The sequence below is a fragment of the Lissotriton vulgaris genome, unplaced genomic scaffold, assembly GCF_964263255.1.
Source record: "Lissotriton vulgaris unplaced genomic scaffold, aLisVul1.2 SCAFFOLD_897, whole genome shotgun sequence".
NCBI lineage: Eukaryota > Metazoa > Chordata > Amphibia > Caudata > Salamandridae > Lissotriton > Lissotriton vulgaris.
This window is the reverse complement of record NW_028252211.1, coordinates 655,286-680,202: the sequence shown is the minus strand read 5'-3', so window position 1 is coordinate 680,202 and position 24,917 is coordinate 655,286. Positions and strand designations below refer to the sequence as shown.

The following is a 24,917-nucleotide window of genomic DNA, read 5'->3' as shown; positions in this document are numbered from 1 at the left end:
TGCGAGGGGACTCATGTAAATGTTGAAGAGGGTGGGACTGAGTGATGATCCTTGTGGTACGCCGCAGATGACTTCGGTGGCCTCTGATTTGAATGGGGGGAGGCGGACTTTCTGGGTTCTCCCGGCGAGGAACGAGATGATCCAGTCCAGAGCTTTTCCTTGTATTCCGGCGTTGCTAAGGCGTTGTATGAGGGTGCTATGGCAGACTGTGTCGAAGGCGGCGGAGAGGTCAAGTAGGATGAGGGCAATGGTTTCTCCGTCGTCCAGTAGCGTTCGGATGTCGTCTGTAGCAGCGATAAGGGCGGGCTCGGTGCTGTGTTTGGCTCGGAAGCCGGACTGTGAGGGGTCGAGGGAGTTGTTGGATTCAAGGAAGGTGGCGAGTTGACTATTGACGGCCTTCTCGATGACTTTGGCAGGGAATGGGAGGAGAGAAATGGGGCGGTAGTTCTTAAGTTCAGTGGGGTCTGCTGTGGGTTTTTTCAGAAGGGCGCTGAGTTCGGCGTGTTTCCAGCTTTCCGGGAAGGTAGCGGAGTTGAGGGAACAGTTGATGACATCGCGGAGATGGGGTGCGATGATGGAGTCTACTTTGTTGAAGATGTGGTGGGGACATGGGTCGGTTGGTGAGCCTGAGTGGATGGAGTTCATCAGGCGGATGGTGTCTTCAGTAGTAATTGGGTTCCAGGCGCAAAGGCTGTGAGAGTGTTGTTTTGGTTCGGAGGTGGGTGGAGTGGTCTGTTCTTCGGACTGGTTTTCAAAGCTGTTATGTATGTTTGCGATTTTGTTGTGGAAGAAAGAGGATAAAGAGTCGCAGAGGCCTTGGGAGGGAGTGATGTCGTTGGTGCCGGCGGTGGGGTTGGTGAATTCTTTGACGATGTTGAATAGTTCCTTGCTGTTGTGGGCGTTGTTGTCGAGTCGATCCCTGAATTCTGATTTCTTGGTCGAACGGATCAGTTGGTGGTGTTTGCGGGTGGCCATCTTGAAGGTGTTCAAGTTGTCAGTGGTTGGGTATTTTCTCCAGGTTTTCTCGAGGGTGCGACATAGCTTTTTGGATTTTTTAAGTTCATCGTTAAACCAGGGGGCCTTTTTGCTGCCTAGTTTGGTCTGGTGGTTTTTCAAGGGTGCTAATTCGTCAGCGCTGTGGGTGATCCATTGTGTGAGTTTGTTGGCAGCTTGGTTAGGGTCCGATGGTAAGGTAGGAGTGTTTTGGCTAAGCGCTGTGAGGAGTTGGTCGGTGGTGATTTTGTTCCAGTTTCTTCGGGGAATAGGCTGGGGGGGGGGTTGTGGATCGTGATTTTTTTGTAGTTGAAGTGAACGCAGCTGTGGTCAGTCCAATGAAGAGCTGTGGTGTGATCGAAGGAGATGTGTTTGCTGCAGGTGAAGATTGGGTCGAGCGTGTGTCCGGCTAAGTGGGTGGGGGTGTCAACAAGTTGTTTGAGTCAGAGATTGGCCAGATTGTCCAAAAGTGTGGTGGTGTTGCTGTCGTTTTTCTTTTCCGGGTGGACGTTGAGGTCTCATAGTAGGATGTAGTTCTCGGATGTGAGGGCATGTGGGCTGATGAAGTCATAGATGTCTTCGTTGAATTGTGTGCGTGTTCCTGGTGGTCTGTATAAGAGGGTGCCTCTAAGTGTGGTTCTGGGGTCGGTGTGTATCTGGAAGTGAAGGTGTTCGGCGGTCGCGAGGTTATCGTCGGAGCTGGTCGTGATTCGGATGGTTTTCTTATGGACGATGGCGATGCCTCCACCTGTCTGGTTGGTGCCATCTTTTCGGATGATCTTGTAAGCGTCCGGGATGGCTATGGCAATGTCGGGCGCTGATGAGGAGTTCATCCAGGTTTCTGTAAGTAAGGCGACGTCCGGCAATGTAGAGTCGAGTAGGTCCCAGAGTTCAGTGGCGTGTTCGTGGACCGAGCGGGTGTTCAGCAGGAAGCACTTTAGGTGGTTAGAGTCGGAGCTGTGTCTAGAGGAAGTGGATTCGGTGTGGTTCCTGATGCAGGTGAACTTGCAGGAGTGGCAGGCGAATGGTCCATGGGTGTGTCCTGGGGTGGCTACGCAGCATTGTGTTGTGCATCCGGGGTTGAGGGCAAAGAGGGTAGCTGCGTCATGACCCCACTCTCGGAATATCTGATCCAGGGATGGTTGATGTAGTTCCCATTCGTGATTGCATCTGGCGGACCTGCTGAGTGAGTCCGCTAGGACATTGGCTACCCCTGGGACATGGACAGCCGAAAGATTGATGTTGTGATCCAGGACCCAATTCCAAATCTCCTGCGCCTGATGGGACAATCGGGCCGATCTTGTGCCTCCCTGCTTGTTCAGGTAATGCATGCAGGTTGTGTTGTCCGTCCGTATTAACACCGTAGAGCCCTCCAGGATCGCTTGAAAGGATTTCATGGCGAGAAAAATGGCTCTTAATTCCAGCAGATTTATGTGCCATTTTTTCTGTTGCATGTTCCATTTGCCACTGACTGTCATCCCTTGGAGATGGGCGCCCCAGCCCTCCAGAGAAGCATCTGTGGTCACGATGAATCTGGGTCCTTCTGTCTGGAATCTACATCCCACCTGCAGGTTGCCATCTTGCCTCCGCCATTGGATGGAGCTTCTCATCTGAGGAGTTATGTTGATGACGTCCTCGAATGAGCCTGTTATCTGCACCCACTGACGACTGAGTTCCTCCTGTAATTGTCTCATTTGCAGGCGACAGTTGGGGGTGAGAGGAATACAGGACGAGATCATCCCAAGGAAAGACTTGAACTTGCGAACAGAAACGCACTTTCTTGTTAGTAGTGCTGAGGCCATCCTGTGAATCTTCACCTGCCTTTCTTTTGATATGAAAACTTGGGCGAGTTTTTGTCCAGCGTGGCTCCCAAGAAAGACTTTCTCTGTGATGAGTCAGGTGAGACTTTTTGAAATTCACCGAAAAACCCAGGCTCTGGAATAGCGATAGACATCTCTGAACGTGAGTTTTTGCCAAGTCGATGGAACTGGCCTTGATAAGGCAGTCGTCCAAATATGGATAAATTTAAACTCCCTCCAATCTCAGGTGGGCGACCACCGGGGCTAACATTTTTGTAAAAACTCTAGGGGCTGAACGTAGTCCAAAGGGGAGTACTTCGAACTGGAAGTCCCTGCCAGCCACTCTGAACCGCAAGAACCGCCGGTGTCTGGGAAAAATGGGCACATGGAAGTATGCGTCCTGAAGGTCGAGTGTTGCCATGTGATCCCCTACTGAGAGAAACTGGAGGATTTCTTGAAGCGTCAACTTTCTGAAAGATAATTTCTTGAGGTACTTGTTGAGGGCACGCAGGTCGAGGATGGGGCGCCATTCCCCCGACTTTTTGCGGATCAGGAAACATTTTGAATAAAATCCTGTTCCCCTCTGATGTTGAGGCACCTTTTTGATTGCTTCTTTCCGAATCATTGAATGTATTTGGGAAAACAGCTCTTTGAGATGAGCTGGAGATGGTCCTTTTGGGGGAGAATTTGGAGGGGCTTTGACAAATTCGAGAATGTGACCTCTGGGAACCCCGTCCAGGACCCATCTTTCCGTGGAAATCTTGGACCGATTTCAGTAGTATCGGGATATTCTTCCTCCAATTTGCTTCAGGCTGGGATAAAGTGGTGGCAGGATGTGTTTCTCACTTGCTCTTGTTGTTGTCTCTTCCTCGATAAGAGGTTTTTCCTCTTGATTGAGAGTAATTATTTCACCTTTGGCCATACGTTTGTTGATGGTATGGCTGGTAACTTTGATTTCCTTGGGTGTTATTGTAGGAACGTTGCTGTGAATAACCTCCTCTGTTAGAGAAATTGCCTCTTCCTCTTGCGCCACGAAAGGAGGACTTGCGAAATTGGAGAGAGCCCAGTGACCGTGCTGTCTCTGTGTCCTTCTTTATGGCTGGTAATGCCTCGTCAACATGTTGTCCAAACAGGAACTCCCCATCATAGGCCATGTCCATGATCTTTGTCTGGACTTCTAGACGAAAGGATGTAGATTTTAACCATCCTTGCCTCCTGAGAACAGCTGCTCACGCCAGCTGTCTGAAACCTGTGGCTGCCACGTCCACTGCAGCATCAATTATTTCAGATGAAACACACTCTCCCTCTAGTAGGATATTTTTTGCTTCCGATATATCTGGTTCTGCAAGCTTTTCGATGAAAGACGATATGTCCGACCACATCTGCCTGTCATATCTCCCAAGTATTGCAAGTGAATTTGCGGCTCGGACCGTGGTTGCCGCAATAGTTGACACCTTCTTCCCTATTGAGTCAAGACGTCTACCGTCTTTATCAGGGGGAGCAGAGACCTGTGAAGATGGATTCTTGGCCCTCCTTTGAGCTGCCTGCGTAACTCCGGAATCCGTTTTAGCCTGACCAATAAGGCAGGCCGGTGACGAACTAGGCGCTCTATACTTCTTACCTACCCGAGGTAGTACTGCAGGTAGAGAATTTGGTGTAGCCATTATTTTCAGACCTTCCTTCCATATAAAGTCAATGATTGGAATAGACCAACTCTGTCTTTGCGGCAAATCCTTAAAATCATATAGGAAGCATTCGTCTTGTTTAGCTTCCATTGTGATGAGGAACCTTTTCGTAGCTCTATCCATAATCTTGTGAAAGTTGGCAATGTCCATCGGCGGAGAATCCGCCGTAGGCGGGCCCGCTGGAGAAGGGGTTTGTGCCTGATAGACGTCCCACTCCGATGATACTGACTTGTCGTCCAATTCACCATCTTCTCGTTCGTCTTCCGAAGAATTCTCACCCCCTGTCTGATGAAATGGTACTGGTGAAGAAGGTACTGCGGGCCGTGCTTCCTTAGTTGTCATTTGAGAAACTGATTCTTGAGGTCCTAAAGTTGCGTAGATGTTCTTGGCCTAGGCGTAGAGACATGAGAATCACCCGATTCTGATGGTGGAAACCGGCGATAATAATCGCTTAACATATATTGGAGATTCTGGAATAAATCCATAGGCATTTGCATGCTAGGTGCAGACACAGTCTCCCGACTAGAGTGTTCCAGGAAATGTTCTGTAGAGTAGTTCCTATTTTCCCAATAGGCTCTGCGCATTGGAATAACAAACAGCAGTGTAGACGTAGGACTGAGGTCATCTAGGTCTCTATTGACTATGTTAAACTTAATTTAGGTTTGCGTCAGCTAGCTCAGAGGTCACTGGAAACTTTCTCGAATGAATAGGGAGGGATGAACTTCCCTGGCTCAGACAAGAAGGGATTCAGTTTCCGACAACCGCATAAACATGACAACTTTGCTCCCTCAGAATAAGAGTATATCTCTAGAGTTGTGTGAAAAGAATAGACAGCTATTTCACCGCAGTCAGCAGTGCATACTTAGTTTCACCAGAGTGCAGAGAAATAGAGAGACAGGCATTTTCAATAAAAAGGTGTTATTTATTGAGCAGTCTTCTTTCTCATGCAAGAGAAGTGAATTGCCACAATTGCAATACTTAAAGTAAAGTAAAGTGCGTACAGTAAAAGTAGCAGTATGAAATAATACTGGAAAAGCATGGATATGGTTTCTTAGCCATATGATACTTAAAATGAATAAAATATATACATACATAAATACATTGACTAATGTACTCAACTGGTGCCTCTAACTAAGCCTACCCCGGTGTACCTGACCTAAGCCTAATACGTGGGAAGGGATAAGTAAGTAGCAGTTTTAAGTTAAGTTGGTTAAGATAATTTTGCCAAGAATCTGCATCAAGAATTCTCTCAAGGGTTTAGTCAGCTCCGTACCTTGGTAATAGAATGTGGGAGGTCTGGTATCTCTTTCTTCAGGACTCGATATTCCAGCAACCCGCAAGGGTAGGCTGGAAACACTGGAGCTGGATTTTCTCGGCTGGAGAAAAAGACAGAGTCTCTTTCAGTGCGTCAAACAGGAGGGGCGGCTTCCGTGGGCACTCGCATCAGCTGGGCTATCGGGCAAGTAGATGGCCGCTCTGCTCCAAACCACCGTGTGTTTCCTTAAGGCAACTGTCTGTATGTTATACCTGGAAGGTGCCGGGTTTGACGTAAGGTTGGACATAAGACGTCACTAAGAACTAACAGTTCTTTCTGGACTTCAGGAGTTCTTGTTCAAATCAAAACAAAAGCAGGGGGGGGGTTTCCCGGGCTGCTGAAGGCTTGGTTTGTTTAAAGAATGCGTTGTGCTTTCTAGGAGTCGATGGGAGTATCCGTGCTGTGCTTTGGATTGCATGGGCTATTACTGAATATGAATCTGATTCTTATGCCTATATCAGGATATTATTGATTATAACCTCACAAGGGCATAAATCGGGAATATAGAATTAGGGTCCTAGATATGAACACAACAGTTCCTCCTCCTCCTCCTCCTCCTGATCCAAATCCTGAATCTTTATGAGCAATTCAGAAGGGCTCCTGGCCGCACGGAAAGTGCCGTCCTCACAGGATTCCTCTTCCTCAGAATCCAGTAATTTATCTGGCAGCTTTATTGGAGACAAAGTTGTGGAGGATGAACCACGCTTCTGCAGGAGCGAAGCAGTGGTAGCCGGTGATGGCAAAGGTTTTGTGGATGTTTTAGCTGACCACACTTGCATTGCCGTACAGGTTGACAGTGGAGGCGTCGATGGAGTCGCCGCTGCTGATGACAAGCCTGATTCCCTCTGTGTCACCAGATCCGTCGTCGACGGTGCGCCCGTCGACGGTAGAGGCTTCATCGACGGGGTTGTCTTCTTCTTCGTCGACGGAAGTGTCTGCTTTGTCGACGAGGAGGTCGTCGACGGGATCATTTTCTTCATCGACGGTGACTTCGTTGACGAGGGTGTCGTCGGCGGTAACTTTGTCGATGAGGGTGTCGTCGACGGTAAGGCCTTCTTCGTCGACGGCAAGATATTTGTCGACGCCTGAATCAACGACGAAGGACTCGTCGACGGTACCTTCAGGATTCCCGTCGACGGTGGAGCGTCGACGATGGATGGAACTATTTTCGTCGACGAGATGGGTCTAATTTGTACCTGAACCAACGTCGACGGTGAGGAGGCTGAAGACATCACCATAGCTGATCTTGGTTAGGAGAAAGTCACTGTAGAAGTGGAAGAAGTGGCCACATGAAGAGATGGCGACGATGAGGCTGTATTTGACTCTGCCATGACCAGAGGTGTAATCTGAGGTGAAATTTTTTGAGTAGCTGCTTTGGAAACTTAGATTTTCCAGTTTTCCCTGAGGGCGCAGATTTCACAGGTGGAGACACCTTCTTGGAAGTAGTAGGCAAGCCAGAATCCTGAGAGGATTGGGCTTTCTTCAACACCTTCGCCATAGGAGAAGCTACCTCAACCTCAGTTTTCTTCTTCCTAGAGGATACAGAAGACCCCGAGGCAATGCTCCCTACCTCAGAAACAGGGTTATTCTTGTCCTTTATCCTCTGAAGCCACAGGAGAAGACGACCCTCTCTTTCCCGGGGGGTCTTTTGAGGGAAGGTTCTGCAGATTTTACATTCCTTAGTCTCATGATCCGGATACAGACAGTATATGCATTGTTTGTGAGGATCCTCCTTGAACAGCCTTAGCTTTCCACAGGAATCACAAGCCCTAAAAAGGGATTTTGAAGTAGACATCCTTTGAAGGTTAAAAAAAGAACCAAATTAGGAAGAAACTCAGCAGAGCTCAGAGAGACTCCCTTCACACGATGTGCGGTAGAAAATCCTGAGCCTCTGGGGAGAACATTGTGGTGGGTGCTGTCGCCTGATTGGCTGCAGTTTGGTCTATACAAAATGACTAGGATAGTCATGAGTGTGGGAGCTTTTGCTCCTGTAGCTGAGGGCTACTTTACTTCCTGGTTAGTTATTACCAAGGTTTTTTGGTTATTACAGGCATATTATTGCTTTTTTATATACCGTGGGACTCCCACTCCGACGACGGGGAATGATTCAGACATGTGAATCTATGAAAGACACCCCAAATACTGGAGAACTACTAATGTACCAGTGGTAGCTATCTACCTAATCACTGTCCCTGGAGAAAGTTGTGAATTAGTGTGATTGATTACATTTAAACCTCATATAAGAAATTAATTTGATTAGAAAAACAAACAGATTGTGTTACCTATGGGGATCTGATATTGATCAAGTACGAGACAGCACCTGTCTCAATGGACACTGGGGTTGTCCTAGTTGAATTTTAGACTGTGGTAATCCAACCTTTATTAAAAAAATACTCCTCAATTCAAATGATCTCGTGAGTTTTTGCCTCATCTCATTTAACTCCTACACTACTAACGACGATTTATCACACTTTACCTGACCAAAAGTGGGTTGCTTCCCATCCTAGACGCTAAGTCTAACCCCTCCTCTACAACCACACTGGTTGTTATCTAAGGCAGTTCATACTACATCACTGATGGGGACAGTGCATTTTAGACAATACACATGAGGGTTTTTTGCTAGATAAGCGTTTCTTACCTTCAACGTTTTTGTTGTAGTATATTCTCTCTGAAAGAGAAAAAAACAGAGAGAGAGTTCCTGAAATCAGATATATAAAACTGTGTAATAGGAGTCTGGGTACCAAAGACATTTACTATTTATTTAACTTACCCAGTTCTGTGGGGATCTTTCCTGCAATGGAAACAAATGTTGTTAGAATTTTAAATTAATTGATAGACAATTCATTTGTGGATTTTCTTTGTTAATGTTATAAGATGGTACAAATGTGTTTCTTATCCATCCCCTAAATCCCTTCCTTTGGTAGGATGGTCTGGTATTGAGCAGTGCGAGGGTGTCACACTATAGTTTTTCCCCTTCAAAATCCTCTCATCATCTCTAATGTTTGACAGAGTGAAGGTGGGACATTCTGCTCTGTCCCATTACATTCATTCTTATCTGTCTGACATTCGGAGGTTATGTAGGGGCTGGAGGTAGGAGTTGTGTGATAATTATTAAACCGCTGCAGTTTTCCATACTAGATTTCGGCAGGTAAACGCTGGAGTAATGAAGGCGTAGGTGTGGTAAATACTTCTCCCATTTCTGGCCCTTTCAGGATAACAGACGGAGTCACTGACTACAAGTTCATCTGTGCACAGGGGTTGGAATAATGAGTTGTGTGGTAGCTCAAACATACAAACTTTTATAGAAGAAAGAGGACTACAAAACAGGCAAAGATGAAGCATTTGATGTGGTAAATAATGATTCTGCGTATTATGCCTCATTTCTAGGTTGAAAATGTAGAATAGAAGTTATTTACCATCTAGGAAAATACCCGACTCCATGGTATTTACATGGTGTCTTAAATACAACGCACTACACCTCACAACTTGCAGTCAGGTCCTTCGTTGATGGCTCTCTAGTATCAAATTGTTATAAAGGCCTTTCCATCTTGTGATAAACCTTTTTATATCGTAGTATAAAGAAGAGAAAATCAGTCCTGAACAAGCATGTCAGCAGACTTGTCAAGAACTTTTTGTGGGACTTGCAAACATGATGCGCAGCCCTCACTGGTTTTCTGGCAACACTAGTGGCAGCTAAACCTGCATTTGTGATGCATACATTGTTGTGATATATAAATACATGTAGCTGTTGCTGCATAGGACCCTAAAAGAGCAGGGACTGGGGTAAATAGCCCCTTTACGACAGCCATGCACATACGTACATTGTGCGCGAGGACTGTTTGTAACTCAGGGCATATCTAGGCACTAAAGCCAGATATACGAAAGCTTTTTACATTTCTTAATGTGCCGAATTGCAATTTCGGCCTGTTTAGGAAACACAAAACAGCTTTTTCATATGTACAAAGGCCAAAAACCAGTCCCAATTGTGCAAATTGTGATCACGATATAGGAAACGCATATAGGGATCACCTATTTGGGATTCCTAAAGCACATGTACAGCGCATTTCCTAAATGCAAATTAGGCATTTAGGAAATGCAATTACCATTGATTCAAAGTCAATGGTAACCATGTGCAAAATAAAATGCATTAAAAAATGTAATGTGACATATAGAGCACCTATGCCTGAGGTCATTTATGTACTTGCATGTGCACTACGAATTGCAGGGTGTCTCCAGGGAGGCCTTAAAGCCAGAGGCACCCTTGGGTTTGGATTTCCTAAACTGCGATTTCCTATTAGGAATGCACATACACACAATCAACATTCCTTTACTTGTGTGTGGGGGAAAAGAGCAGTTAAATATTGGATAAATCGTGCTTTGTGTTTTACTTTGTCACTATTTTTGTAATATTTTCTAGCAGAGTGCTAATGCGCTCAAAGTTACAATAATTAAATGGAACTATTTGTGAGATGGAATGTGGTCTGTGCTGAGGAGCCAAGCCCAACAGAGCACCAACAGTTCTCTCTGACACCCGCCGTGGTGCATTAACCCCATGGGTGCTCATAACGAGGTCAGCTCGTCATGAGCACCGGAGCGCAGTAGCTCATGACGAGCTGAACTTGTCATGAGCACCGGGGCGCTGTACGCGACCCCCGGCCCCCAGCACAGCGGGGGAAACAGCCCCACACGGAATGGGTTAACAAGCCTGCAGTCGGTCATCATATGTGATGCCAGAGCGGCTATAGCTGCTGCCCAGTGGTGCTGAAACAAATTTCAGAGTGGGGGTGGTGCTATCAATGATACATTACTGAAGCCATAGGGATTGTGAAAAATCCAAGCATTACACAACAAGCAAGTCTGGCAATTGAGCCACAGCCATTCAGGAGTGCAGCGTAAGGATTTGGTTTGTATAGCTGGTGGTGTATTTTGGAGCACACTATCGCAAATATATTACTAAAGCATGAAGTAGTAGCGAACAGTCATTTACAAACAGCCCATTTTCCATTAAAATGGCCATTTGTATAGATATACAGTTTTATTGGTAAAACTACACAGCGCCCAAAAAATAATTGTGTGGAAAACTGTTTTTTAGTGAAGAGGTATTGATTTGTGCATCATCAAGCAAATGTCCTCATTTTCTTTTGATCCTATTAAAATGTTTGTTTCCATCACACTTCAGAATTAAAAACTTAATTTATTTGTTCTTTCCTAAATGCTGATGTACTTTGAAATATTTGTACAGTTTATTAACAGATATTTAAATGTTATGTGTTTGAAAACACAACGAAGGGCAATCCTGAGGCCCTGACTCACCGGTTGCTGACTGTGGTGGGACTCGGACCCCCTGTGTTCCTCTCTCTCTTCCGGATCGGTAGGTGGAGCCAGCCCTCCCGGTGCCGGAGACATGCAGCACTCCTCTCCCGCAGCGCAGGACGCACGGGAGGGCGCTCAGGCCAAGGGCAGGCCCGTCTGCACCCGTCAGATGCTGGGCTGGGCCCTTCTCTTGGCATCTTGTCTCTGGAGACGCTTGTTGTATTGTCCCAATTCCATCTATCAACCCCATTAAAGTTAAACATAAAACTATCAAGGTCTTAGGCAGGTAGTAATCGTAACAGAGGAACTCGATTCCGGTTAGTAAAGCACGACCACTTGTTTTATATTTTCTCTTTCCTTTTGTTTTGTATCCAATCAATTGCATCCTGCAATTTGCTTCCTATTTGTTCTTTTATTTCATTTTCTAACTAAATGGAGTGTTGGTGGGTGTCCGCATTGTACCACCATCCAAGCAACAATCTAGGCAACACCAATGGGGAAACTGACCTGTTATGGTAAATCACAGGTTCTGCCCCAGGTACTCGCCTCCTCCATACCACAACCTCAATTGACAGGATGTTACAGAGGGCCATAGATGTGGTAGCCACAGAAACAGAGCTCATTGAAAGACGCTTGTCACTAACTCCAGAACTCCATTGCTCTTCGATCAACTAATTTACCCCCCCAAACTGCACCAGTTACTTCAGTTAGGGTAACCGCTCTCCTGCTATCTTCACAAGTTGTACACAGCGAGAAAGGAGCTGTACCTAAAGAAGCCACACGGAATGGGGGTGTGGTAACTTGTAGATCCAAGAACGGAGAGCATACAAAAGCGACCAGGGTGGGGACAAAAAGAAATGCGTTACTTACCTGTAACTGCAGTTATCCAGTATTGGTGTCTTTCATAGATTCACATGCCTGAATCATTCTCCGTCGTCGAGACGGGAGTCTCCGGTACATAGAAAAGTAATGTCCTATAGACCTATATAGAGAAAAATAGGCCGAAGGGTCTCACCTTAGCAGCCTATCTATGTCCTTTTGTAAAGAGGACCAAACTCCAGAAGGTAGCCAACCAGCTATCACCTCCCTCTAGAACCTTCCTGTCAGGAGCCTCAGTCTCTCAGATTTTCGTACGCACCAAGCTAGGTAGGCGTAATACTGTTAGAGAAAGAAGTGAGTCCTTCCAGGGGAGGCGGGAGGGTTGCATGTGAATCTATGAAAGACACCAATACTGGATAACAGCAGTTACAGGTAAGTAACACATTTCTTATCCAGTATTATGGGTGTCTTTCATAGATTCACATGCCTGAATCAGAGTAGCAAGCAATACATTATGCACATTTCTGATGGAACAGTATATACCAGTCTTAGATAATACATATCATGCGACTATGAGCCATCAATAAACAACAGTAAATAAGTAAATAAATGTGCATACCAGCGAAGGATGGCGGGAAGGAAGAAGGCTCACCTCATTGGAATAGATGGCGAAGCACCGCCTGGCCCACTGCTGCATCCTGCATCAGTTCCGTATCCAGGCAATAGTGCCTGGTGAAGGTATGCGGCGACTTCCATGTCGCTGCTCTGCAAATGTCCCGTATTGGCACCCCAGCGAACAGTGCAGTCGATGTGGACACAGCTCTTGTAGAATGAGCTCGTACTTTGGAGTGCAATGGACGTCCGGCTTTGTCGTGGCAAAAGGCAATTGCCGAAGATATCCATCTTGAAATACTTTGTTTGGAAAGCGGCATGCCTTTCCTTGGTCTACTAAAAACGATGAATAGCTGATTTGTTTTCCTGAACTGTTTTGTCTTGTCAAGGTAAAATTTAAGACACCTTTTCAGGTCCAGAGAGTGCAGAGTTCTTTCAGCTGCAGTGCTGGGATTTGGGAAGAATGATCGGAGGACTACAGGCTCATTGAAATGGAAGTCCGACGGGTCCTTAGGAATAAACAGAGAATTAGTTCTTAAAACCACTCTGTCTTCCTTAAACTGCATGAAGGGATCCTGTATGGAAAGAGCCTGAAGTTCACTGACCCTTCTTGCTGAGGTCAGTGCCAGTAGGAGGGCTGTTTTCCAGGAGATGTATTTGACATGTGCCCTGTGGATGGGTTCGAAAGGGTATTTCATCAATTGGTTGAGAACCACATTGAGATGCCATGTTGGTGGAACCCTTCGTGGTCGAGGAAAGGATCTGTAGAGTTCTTTAAGGAACTGTTTTATTAACCGGTGTGACCAGAGAGAGGGCCCTTTTGAAGTTCTTGTATACCGTGAAATTGCCGCCAAATGGACTCTAATGGAGGCGTGCGCAAGGCCCGGCTGTGCCAGGTGTAGCAGGTATGGTAGTAGTTGCTCCGGAGTAGCCTGAAAGGGATGTAGACCTTATGTCTCTGCACCAGATGCAAAAGCGTTTCCACTTTAAGGAATAGGTTTTCTTTGTGCTCTCCACTCGGACATCTTTGCACTCCTGCGGGATGTCTAGCTGGCAGAACTCTCCGTGCTCAGGAGCCAGGCCGATAACCTGAGTGATTTCAGATTCTGGTGCTGTACTTGGCCGTTGGACATCGTGAGCAGGCATGGAAATTGACAAAGACGGATTGGTGCCTGAATTGAGAGGCGATGGAGGTCCGTGAACCAATGCTCCTCGGCCAGAATGGGGCAATCAGAATCAGAGTGCAGTGCTCTGTCTTCATCTTCCTGAGGACTCTTGGTATCAGTGGGAATGGCGGAAAGGCGTACGCAAACACGATGCGCCAAACGATGGAAAATGCATTTCCGAGGGACCTTAACTGGGGATGCCAACTTGCGAAGTTGCAGCATTTGGCGTGCTCCCTGGTGGCAAAAAGGTCGATCTGCGGTGTCCCCCATTCCGAAAATATGTGATCTAGCACCTCTTGGTCGAGCTCCCATTCGTGGGACAAAGATCTCTGTCTGCTTAGAGCATCTGCTATGACGTTGTCCTTGCCTGGGACATACTCCGCTTGTAACGCAATACTGTGTAGCGCAAGCCAGTTGCACATTTTTTGCAATTCGCGAAATAGTGTGAGCGAACGCGTTCCTCCCTGCTTGTTCAAGTAGTGCATCTTCGTAGTGTTGTCTGTCCTGACGAGCACTGGGGAGCTTCTGATGCGCGGTAGGAAAGCCTGCAGAGCTAGGAAAACTGCCCTCCGCTCTAGGAGCTTGATATGTAGCTGAGTTTCCTGGTCCGTCCACTTGCCGCTGATCTGCAACTCCTGGAGGACAGCTCCCCATCCCTCCAGAGAGGCGTCCATTGTTACCACATGTGGGGCTGCAGGAAGCAGGAATGGTAGCCCTTATGAGAGGGTCTTGAGCGACCTCCACCAGAGTAAGGCCTTGGTCATTTGCTGAGTTATCACAATGCGATCCTCAAAAGAACCTGTGCTTTGAGTCCATTGCCTAGTCAAGGCCTCCTGCAGTGGGCGCATTCTGAGCCGACAGTGGGGAATAAGCAGGATACACGAGGACATCATCCCCAAGAGGGACTTGAAAGTACGGACCAGCAAAGCCTTCTTCACGGCTACTGAGGTAGCCAGAGTGATAAGCTTGTGCTTCCTCTCCTGAGATGGGAAAGCTTTTGAACATTCCGTATCCAGTGTCGCCCCGAGAAAGGTAAGAACTCGGGAGGGTTGTAGAGTAGACTTCTCGTGATAGAGCGTCAGGCCCAGATTGAGACAGGCGCTGGAGGACTTGGCTGCGCCTGCCATAGATGGTGCCTTCACCAGGTCCAGGTATGGGAAGACCTGGTGTCCCTGCTGTCGTAGGAAAGCCGCCACTGGAGAGAGGCACTTGTTGAAAATCCGAGGTGCCGACTTGAGGCCAAAGAGGAGGACACAGAATAGTGTTGACCCGCCACTGCGAATCTGAGGAATTTCCTGTGGTTTTTGTGAATAGGGATGTTGTAATACGCGCCTTGCAGATCTAAAGACGTTAATAAGTCCCCTTCCTCCAGTGAGCCCAAAATCTCTTGGATCGTAACCATCGGAACGATTGACTCTTCAAGAATGCGTTGAGTGCCCTGAGATCTAAGATGTGCCTCCATTTCTTCCCTTTCTTTTGTATCAGAAAGAAGCGGGAATAAAATCCCTTGCCTCTGTGAGCTGATGGTACTCGCTCTATTGCTTCTTTCTTCAACATAGAAGAGACCTCTTGAAGGAGTAATCGTAAATTCCTGTGTTGTAATTTGCGAGGAGGAGTTGTCGGGGGAATTGATTTGAATTCCAACGAATGTCCGAATTGGATCAATTGGAGCACCCACCGATCTGTTGTAATTGATCTCCAATTTTTGAGGAAGTGTGTCAGTTTTCCTCCAAGTTTGAAAAAATGAGGTTGTGGACGGACTGGCTTCTGGAAGAGGTCATTGGCGTCCGCCAGTGGTTTTCCTTTGGATTTTTCCCCTGTAGTTGGACCTTCCATACGAGGTTTGGCGACCTTGTTGCTGTTGTCGCTGTTGGTATTGCGACCGGCCCTGATTATAGGAGTATGTGGATTTGTTTTGGTAAGATCCTTTGTAGGAGGACTGACCACTACCTCTGCTCCCTCGAAAGGACTGGTTCCTAAATTGTAATGTACCAAGCGCCTTTGCCGTGTCAGTATCTTTCTTGATCGTTTGTAGGGCCTCGTCGATTTTTTCCCCAAAGAGGTGATGGCCGTCGTAAGGCATGTCCAGTACCTTAATTTGGACCTCTTGGCGGAAAGAAGTAGCTTTAAGCCACCCCTGCCTTCGCAAGACCGCAGCTCTTGCCAGCTGTCTGAAGCCGGTCATTGCAACATCCAGCGCACAATCAATAGGTTCTGATGCTGATGTTTGTCCCTCTTTAAGGAGTGATTGAACCTCCTCTTTCACGGCATCTGGTAGCTCCGCAAGATACGGAGCAATATCCTCCCACAATTGCCTGTTGTAGCGGCCCAGTAGCGCAATGGAATTCGCTAATTTCACATTCATGGCTGACGTGGTGGAAAAGCATTTGCCAATACTGTCTAGTTTCCTGCCCTCTTTGTCCGGTGGAGCTGACAATGGAGATGACGGATTCCTAGAATTTTTCTGTGCCGCTTGGGTAACCACAGAATCTGGCTTGGGATGACCAGTAAGGCAGACTGGCGCTGTTGTTGGTGCCTTATACTTTTTGTCCAGCCGTGGTACCACTGCTGAGACTGAGGCTGGTGTCTGCATCAGGTGCTTTCCTTGCTCCCATATGTGGTCAATGATAGGAATTGACCTGGTTGTTTTCCTAACCGGGTCTTTAAAATCATACAGGAAACAGTCTGTTTCTTGAGATTCCATCATCATATGGAATCTTTTGGCCGCTCTCTCCACTAAGTTATGAAATCTGCCAATGTCCACTGGCGGTGAGTCCGAGGTAGCGGGCTCAGGTGTGGCTGGAGCGATGTAGTCCTCCTCGTCTCTATGGTCAGACTGGTCATCTCGGACCTCTCCCTCCTCCTGTTCTTCAAGTTCCTTCTCAGAAGACAGGATATCCTGCACTGGCTCCCTTTTCCTGGCGGATCACTAATGGTGATGGTCTAGGCCGTGAAGATGGCGTCGGTCCAGATGCAGCTGGATTTGTCCCCGCTGACGGAGCAGAGGTGGATTCAGGAAATCTCTGTTTGTAGTCTTGAATCAAGAATTGCAAATCAGAAACTATAGACACTGGAAGGCATACCATTGGCGTGACTTGCGTTTGGACTTGTGAATGCACAGTCTCTTCTGCAAATTCCATTTCATTCCCCTCATCATCAGTGCTTTGGCACTTCACTATTAGGTGTGAAGGACTGGTGGCCTGATCGTCTAGATCCTCGTCTGAGTCTTCGTCCTGCAGTAGGCGAGATGGGGGCAATCTTTGCACTCTACTTGGTGACGTTAAGTCTGGTGTTATCGGCATTTGTGTGCCTTTATTTCCCTGAGGGGTTTGATGCAAGCGGTCTGCTGGTGTTAATGGCCCAGTCTTCGATGGTGGGATCGTAGACTGTGTCGTCGTCGACTGAATATCCATCGTCGTCGACGGTACCTTCAACGACAGCACCTTCGTCGACGGTAGCTTCGTCGACTGTACCTTCGTCGACGGTACCTTCGTCGACGGTGCACTCGTCGACGATGGCTTTGTCGTCGTTGATGTCTTTGTCGACGGCACGCTCGCCGACGAGAGGGTCCTCGTCGACTGTGCAGGCGTCAACGGCTTTGGCTTCCTCGTCGACGCTGAAGTCGTCGTCAACGAAATCCTTATCGTCGTCGATGGCTTTTTAATGTGGATAATCGACGTACAGGCTTACCAGCTGTCGACGATGGAGTAGTCGTCATCGTCGATGAGAAGGCTGACGACACCGTCGTCGTCGAAACAGACTCGAGGCACAGTCTGCTTCTGCGCTGAGGAAAGCGTCGACGAATTCGTCGTCGACGACGGCGCAGGCTTCCTGAAGGCAGGAACCGCCTTGTCAGACGTTGTGGATTTTGCCTCTGAAGACTTTTTGGCAGTCTTTTTAGGAGGAACGTCTGTAGGGCTAGGGGAAGCAACCCTTGGCCTCTTAAAGGATAATCTAGAGGAAACAGAAGCTATCTCACCGTCCTCTGAAGACTCCAGATTGTCTCTGGTTTTCAGCCTGTTTAGCCAGAGTAGCAGTCGTCCTTCTCTGTCTTTTAGAGTTTTTGTAGAGAATGTTCTACAAACTCTACATTCTTTAGGTGTATGGTCCGGATAAAGACAGTATAAGCAGGTTTCATGCTTATCATCGATATGGAGCCTCTTCTTACCACAAGATGAGCAAGCTCTGAAGAGACCCTTCTTCTGTTGATCAGCCATGGTAGAACTATAAAGAAAATATCCAATTTCTGTGAAGAAAAGAGTTGAAACAAGAAAACCTGAGGAGAACTCAGGTGGAGACTCCCTAGCACAACGTGCGGTAGAAAATCTGAGAGACTGAGGCTCCTGACAGGAAGGTTCTAGAGGGAGGTGATAGCTGATTGGCTACCTTCTGGATTTTGGTCCTTTTTACAAAAGGACATAGATAGGCTGCTAAGGTGAGACCCTTAGGCCTATTTTTCTCTATATATGTCTATAGGACATTTCTTTTCTATGTACCGGAGACTCCCGTCTCGACGACGGGGAATGATTCAGGCATGTGAATCTATGAAAGACACCCATAATACTGGATAAAAAAGAAATTCAACTATGGGTCTCACAAAAGCATATAGAACTCGGATGATCTGGTTTTGAACTTGGGATGTACTGACAGTACACAAACAGACATGGAATACCCAGTTTGTGTGGCGAACCTGATAACAGACCTACAGAGCCAGTTTAGATCTATTGTGAGGGAAGAGTTTGTTCCTCTGGTTGAACGTATAGATAAACTGGCAACACTGTGGGAAAGCAGGGTTACAAACATTAGTGAAAGCCAAACCCTAGCCATAGTGAGGGGAAATGAAATCAGTTGCCAGACACACAAATTTAGTACGACACCCATAGACACGCCAGCTCCACTGTATGTTTAAGACCCCACCACCATTTCGGGCTCTGGGAGTGCTAATTGTGAGGCTAGGAGCAACAAACCAGCACAACCCAATAGGGGAATAAACAAAAAATAGCTTGCACACTTATGGGCCCACATCGAGCAGAGAAGGGGTGAGGGGGCGTAGAGGGAAGGGACCAAAAGGGACAGACTTCCTATCATAAATCTACCTCCAGCATCATCTCTGTATGCATTTATACTGACAGTTGTACCTAAAATTAAAAGCGGCCAGAGGGAAAGCCAACTTGATTTGAGGAATAAATGTTTGTTTTGGCTGGCGAGGCACAGACAGCTCTCCTACGATAGGGCAGGGGAAATCCTCATAGTACGCAGAGTCAGTTGGGTGGGCAATAGACAAAAAGATAAGCAAGGGCATTGCGTAGTTATTCATTTAAAAAAACCCTTGACCGGACGCAGACTTTTAGGTAAGAATCATTGTAGTCAGGACTTAGCCACAGTGATTAGACACTTTGCGTTGGGTTATTTTTATACACCTGGTCAAATGCCACCTAGGGCTCATAATAACTCTGAGTCGGGCATGTGGTCTAAAAATCAAGGGTTCTCGGGCCAATGGCATCATACTCCTGGACTCTAGCTATTTAAAATATCTGTAGCCATTAGATTTGGGGTTCTGGAAGAAGTAAATTGACAAACGATACAAAACCCAACCCAGGTGACTAACAGCCCAAGGGTTATCAGGGAGATGCCAGTGTAGCCCGATTACCCACTATGGGTCAGGGGTAGAAGCAGTAAAGAAGCAACCTGAAGCAAATCAGAAGGCAAAGGGCAGCGAAGGTGTACTAGAAGAGCCTTTGGTCATGCATCTTATACAAGCTGCTAATACATTGGACCCTTTTGTAGGCTCCCTTTTGTATGCTCCCCTGCAACACGAGTCCTGTCCAGTGTATAAAGGACATCAGTAGACACAAGCCCTGTTCCCTTAGACAAAACTACACTGCCAGGAGGAGCCCCACTAAGGCCGGCAGAGAAGCACCCTTGTGTCCACATGAGGGAAATTCATCCCCCCAAAACACCTATGAAGTCAATCAAGAAAAATGTAAGGAATTAAATAAGTTGACAGTTCAATCCTGGAACGTTGCTGGCCTGAAAAGTAAGTTGAACTGCCCCGATTGGGGGCTTTTTGTAGTCCATTATGATGTATGTATATTCCAGAAAACATGGGCATGGGAAGATGATTGCTGATGGGGTTTGCGTCATTCAATGTACCTGGCAGTTTGAGAGGAAGTGGGCCTTTGAATATTGGTGAGTACACACTTGGGTTGCACGGTTGAGCAGCTGAAGTCTCCTACCAATGATATCCAGTGTATATCACTCACCTTCTCTTCAAAGATTAGAATTGCTTTCATTAATGTCTACTCTCAGCCAGTAAGTCTTATCCAAGAATCCCCGACCATTGACCAACTGGGTCTCTTTATTCCCACAATCACCATAAACATATGGTTTGTTATAGGTGGGGATTTTAATTGCCAATTTGAGCCCCTCATTGATCCTAATGATGTAACCTTTTGTGAAGAAGACTTGTGCTGTGCAATCCATTATCCACAAATTTCGCCAATCAAGGCATGGTCCCTGCTGGCACTCCAGAGAAATTCCCTTACACCAGGGGCCAGATTTACGACAATTCAAAATTGTGACTCGCAAATTGCGAGTCGCAATTTGCGAGTTGCAATTTCCAAAGTACAACAGTGTCTGAGACACTGGTAGCGATTCCTAATGGGGTTGCAAATTGCATGGCTCATGCATATTAATGAGGCTGTCGCAATTTACAACCCCAATAGGAATGGCTGGAACTTCCAGGGATGCAGGCCTGCTGGGATCTGCAGACCTCCACGTCTGGGACGGCTTTTAAATACAGCAGTTTTTAATTTTTTTTAATGCATCCTGTTTTTCTTAAAGGAAAATGGGCTGCATTTAAAACATTTATTTTTTTCTCTCCATTTTTTAAGGGCAAGTAGTGGTCCCTGGGACCACTGACTGCTCTGAAAAAATGCTTGCACACCCATTCACAAAGGGGAAGGGGTTCCGTGGGGACCCTTTCCCGTTTGCAAATGGTTTACCTCCAGAGTGTTTTGCGATGGCAAATGCGCTTGCAAATCATTCTCACATGGGGTTCAGACTCGCTATTAGAAAGGGACGCCCTTGGAACGCCCCTTCCTAATAGCGAGTCTCTAACCCTATTTTACAAGTCGCTATTTACTTAGCGACTCACAAAATATGGTTAGTACATGGGTCATAGGTTTTTTGCATGCGCAGACGGGTCTAAAACCCATTTGCGCATGCAAAAAAAGTTGTACATCTGGCTCATAGTGCTTGTAATGGCCGCACAAAATCTGACACACCAGGGAAGTTAACATGTAACAGAGTTGGCCAATCCAACCTTTTAGACTACATCTTCGTGAAAACCAGGACATGGCAGATGGTTGTCGATTTGGCTGTCTTGCCTTGACAAGACAGCGACCGCAACGCTCTGATTATGGAACTAGAGTTGCCGGACTTGAGGAATCTTTGTCTCCCAGTCCTCCACCAGATGATAGACTAACACTTTCCAATAATAGGAGAAGAATATGGTGGGCGGTAATCCAACAGTCCCCTGACAAGCTGGCCTCCCTATACTCAACCATTATACCGCCCCTAATGGAAATGGGAAACATTACAATTTTAGATGGCATTTCATCTCCCGTAAACAGAGTTGAAGAGCTCCATATAGCATTGACATCTAAACTGGTTGAAATATTCTTTCCAAAAGTATCTTTTGGGGGGGGGGGAGGCTAATCAATCTTGGTTTGATGGTAGCTTAGTGGCTAAGCGGGCTATGATATAGATGCCATCAAATCTAAGGATAGGTGCCAAATTAAGCAAAAGAGGGGAGTGTATAGAGATAGCATCTACTGAGCAGAAAAGACATCGGAACTGGATAAATGGAATGCATTAAAAAATGCCTTATCAAATAAAGATCTGAAGGCATTCTGGAGCATAGTCAGTACAGGCTGTAGTGAAGGGAAGTCAGCCATAGAGCCAAATATAGCGGCAGACACAAGGAAGATACATTTCCAGGCTTTATACACCACCAAGGAAGCAAAGGGTCCCAGTGTAGAACCAGCAATATGATCCTTAAAGATTACTTACAAAGAGGACCCCGAGATAGCCCTGATCAAAATAGCAAATGCCATAAGCAAGATACCAGGATGATGGTAAGATACCAGGGGACCTCTTTCAGGAAGAGCCGAAAATATGGGGACCCAATCTATTGGTATTATTTAATGCTATCCTGCAGGGAATGGTTATCCCTGCAACCTGGCCGGTGCAGAAATCCTCCCAGTATTCAAAAAGGGATCTCCACCAACTACGGACCCATCAGTTTGATTGATGTTACCCAGAAAATATTTGCATGGGTACTACTGGATCGTCTCCAGGTATTGATGGATTATCATGAATACCTGAATCTGTACCAAGCCGGCTTTAGGAAAAACATCTCCACCATTGACCAAATATATAGACTCCAACTTTTATATTGGAAAACGGTGTCATTAGAGGGTGGCAGTCTCTATCTAATATTTGTGGATATAAAAACGGCTTTCTATCTGGTACCCAGGGACAAACTATGAGTTGTACTTAGTGACTTGAGGTCCCTACCTTTCTTTAGCTTATTCTTATGAGATTGCATGAAGGTAACTATGCGCAAATTAGGTATGGGAAACACGGTAAACTTACCTCTCCACTACCAGTTAATAGCGAGGTAAGACAGGGGTGTGTGCTTGCACCCACCTTGTTTTGCTTATTCATCAACCCACTGGTCAATCAACTCTTCGAGGTGAACGATATTGATGCCCCGAAGCTAGCACACAGAAAAGTGCCAGCAATGATGTTTAATGACAACACTCTTTTGCTTTCAAAGTCACCCATGGCCCCCCACAGGATCCTTGATAGTTTTGATGCCTTCTGTAAAAACAGGGGCCTGGAGATTAACACGCAGAAGACTAAATTCATGGCATTCAATCCAGCCAGTATGACACATTCTAATCCCTATTTGAATGGCATCATGCTTGAGAGGGTATCAGTATTTGCCCACCTAGGTGTTAACCTAACTGAAAATCTGGAATGGGGGCCACAAATGGCTCAAAGCAAGTCTTAGGCTAGCATAGACTAGGGGGGGGCCTGGCAAAGCTATATGGGAATTCTTTCCACAAACCAGTTGGGCCGATAGTAGAATATAAAGTGCAAGTAGGGATACTGCATTGTATGGGGCAGAACTATGGGGGCATTGCTTTTCAAGAAACATGAACAAGACAGAGAACAACTTTATGAGGCAGCTATTTGGTCTTCCCCAGCACTCCACTCACTCCCTTGCACTTGGACCTAGGAATCAGACCAATCGCGGATGAGATTGGTCTTCGATCTCTAACCTTTTGGCGCCGACGGTGGGCAACCCCGGAACTGGCTGTTATAGGACAGAGTTAAATGAGCTACTGAGACTTGGCGCAAGAAAAATAGCATGGTTTGTTCATGTCAAGAATGCATTCTGTATGATGGGCAGATCGAGGATATGGAGTAACCCTGGGTAAGCGTGCCCTGTAATCTCAAGAACTGAATTGGTAAGGTGCTATAGGGTGGGCAAACTTGCTGAATCACAGGAGAGCTCAGTAACTGGATCCTTCACTGCCAACTTTATGAGCATTAAGGACCAGAAAGCTCTTGCCAGGAAACTATTTATTCAATTTAGATTTGGGACTCTCCTGCTGCATGCATTTTCGAATAAATGGTCTGGTCCACCCCTTCAGGGTTTCTCGCCTGTAATTGTGAGGTAGAGACAGAGCTACACGTCTTTTTTTTTTCTGCCCGGGTTATAAAATAGCCAGGCAGCGCTGGCTAATCCAATTGTGCAGAAACATAGGGTCCGAGCAATGCATAGATGCATTTAGGATCATGAAATATGACACCCACATGCCAATTGTATATACAGTGTCGCAATTTTTAACCTCTATGTGGAGTGCCCGCAGGTTGCCCTTAAAGTCCACTTCACGGTCTTAGGCCGGTGCATTGTTTCTTTCTCCTATGTGGTTTTAAGTTTCATTCCTTCCAAACATTTTAATGCTAACATCGTTTACAAACGGCTTTTAGATGTTATTAATATTGTGTGTGTAGTGTTTCTTGTCACAATTGTTTTTAACAAGGGGGCAAATATTTACTTAGCAGGCTGCTGGTGGGAAGCAAAGGGCTGGTGATGTTGTGGGGGGTTAATGATGCAACAAGCTATGGACGGCTTGGGACTATTGTATTGTGAAACTTTTTAACATGTATATTTACTAACTGGTCTGACCATTTTATTAGTATAGTTTTAATGTTTGTAAGTTTATTGTACATGCACTTTTATGGTCTATTCGGCCAAAATAAAGTATACAAATGAAATGGATATTTCAATATTATGTGTTTGAAAAATAAATGACATCCAACAGCCTTTCCTTTCACACTCCCTGCACTCCAGCAAGATTGTCATGTAGTTGGCGCAACAAAATCCTCTCACTTTTCAGTCAAAGAAAAGTAAACACAAATCTGCAATTCTCTCGAATAGGACGCAGGCAGTGACTTTGGGCGTATTTCAATCCACCGAACTCGCCCTCCCATGCGGTGTTCCGCAAGGCTCATCCCTAAGTCCGACACTTTTTAACATCTATGTGTCGGACTTAGCTAGGGTAATTAAGAACTACCGGATGAGCCTTACATCTTACGCCGACGACACCCAATTGGTGATCGCGATCAAGAACGACGGCGAAGAAGTATCTGCCAGCTTCCAGGAAGGTATGATAGCCATTAAGGATTGGATGGCCGAGAACTGTTTGCGCCTCAATTCCGACAAAACGGAGGTTATGATCTTCGGAAAATTATCCCCTCACTGGTCTAATAAGTGGTGGCCAACCTCGCTTGGAGCCCCCCCAGAACCGGTACATAAAGTCAGAAATCTGGGAGTTGTCTTTGACGACAACCTCAGTTTCATTAACCATGCCAACCAGGTAGCCTCCTCTGCTTTTTACAAGCTTAAGATCATCAGGAAAATATTGCCATTTTTACCCGAGAGTACAAGGAAAACAGTGGTGACTTCTTTAGTACTCTCGTCCCTCGACTATTGTAATGGACTCTTTGTAAATGCGCAGGCAAAGGTGGTAGCCAAACTGCAGCTCATTCAAAATGCTGCGGCAAGGCTGCTAGCACGCATCCCCAGATTCCAGTCGACCAAACAGGCAATAAGAAACTTGCATTGGTTAACTGTGAG

General features: G+C 46.3%; 1 protein-coding gene across 1 annotated transcript in view; it reads right to left on the bottom strand.

The window, feature by feature from the left end:
• Positions 1-24,917, bottom strand: part of LOC147662632 (uncharacterized) — a 502,568-nt gene that overhangs the window by 42,148 nt on the left and 435,503 nt on the right. Inside the window, exons 7-8 of the mRNA XM_086951034.1 lie at positions 8,563-8,583; positions 8,431-8,460 (exon numbers count right to left, since the gene is read on the bottom strand). Of these exons, the coding sequence (XP_086807160.1) occupies positions 8,431-8,460; positions 8,563-8,583 (51 nt within the window). The remainder of the gene's footprint in view (positions 1-8,430; positions 8,461-8,562; positions 8,584-24,917) is intronic.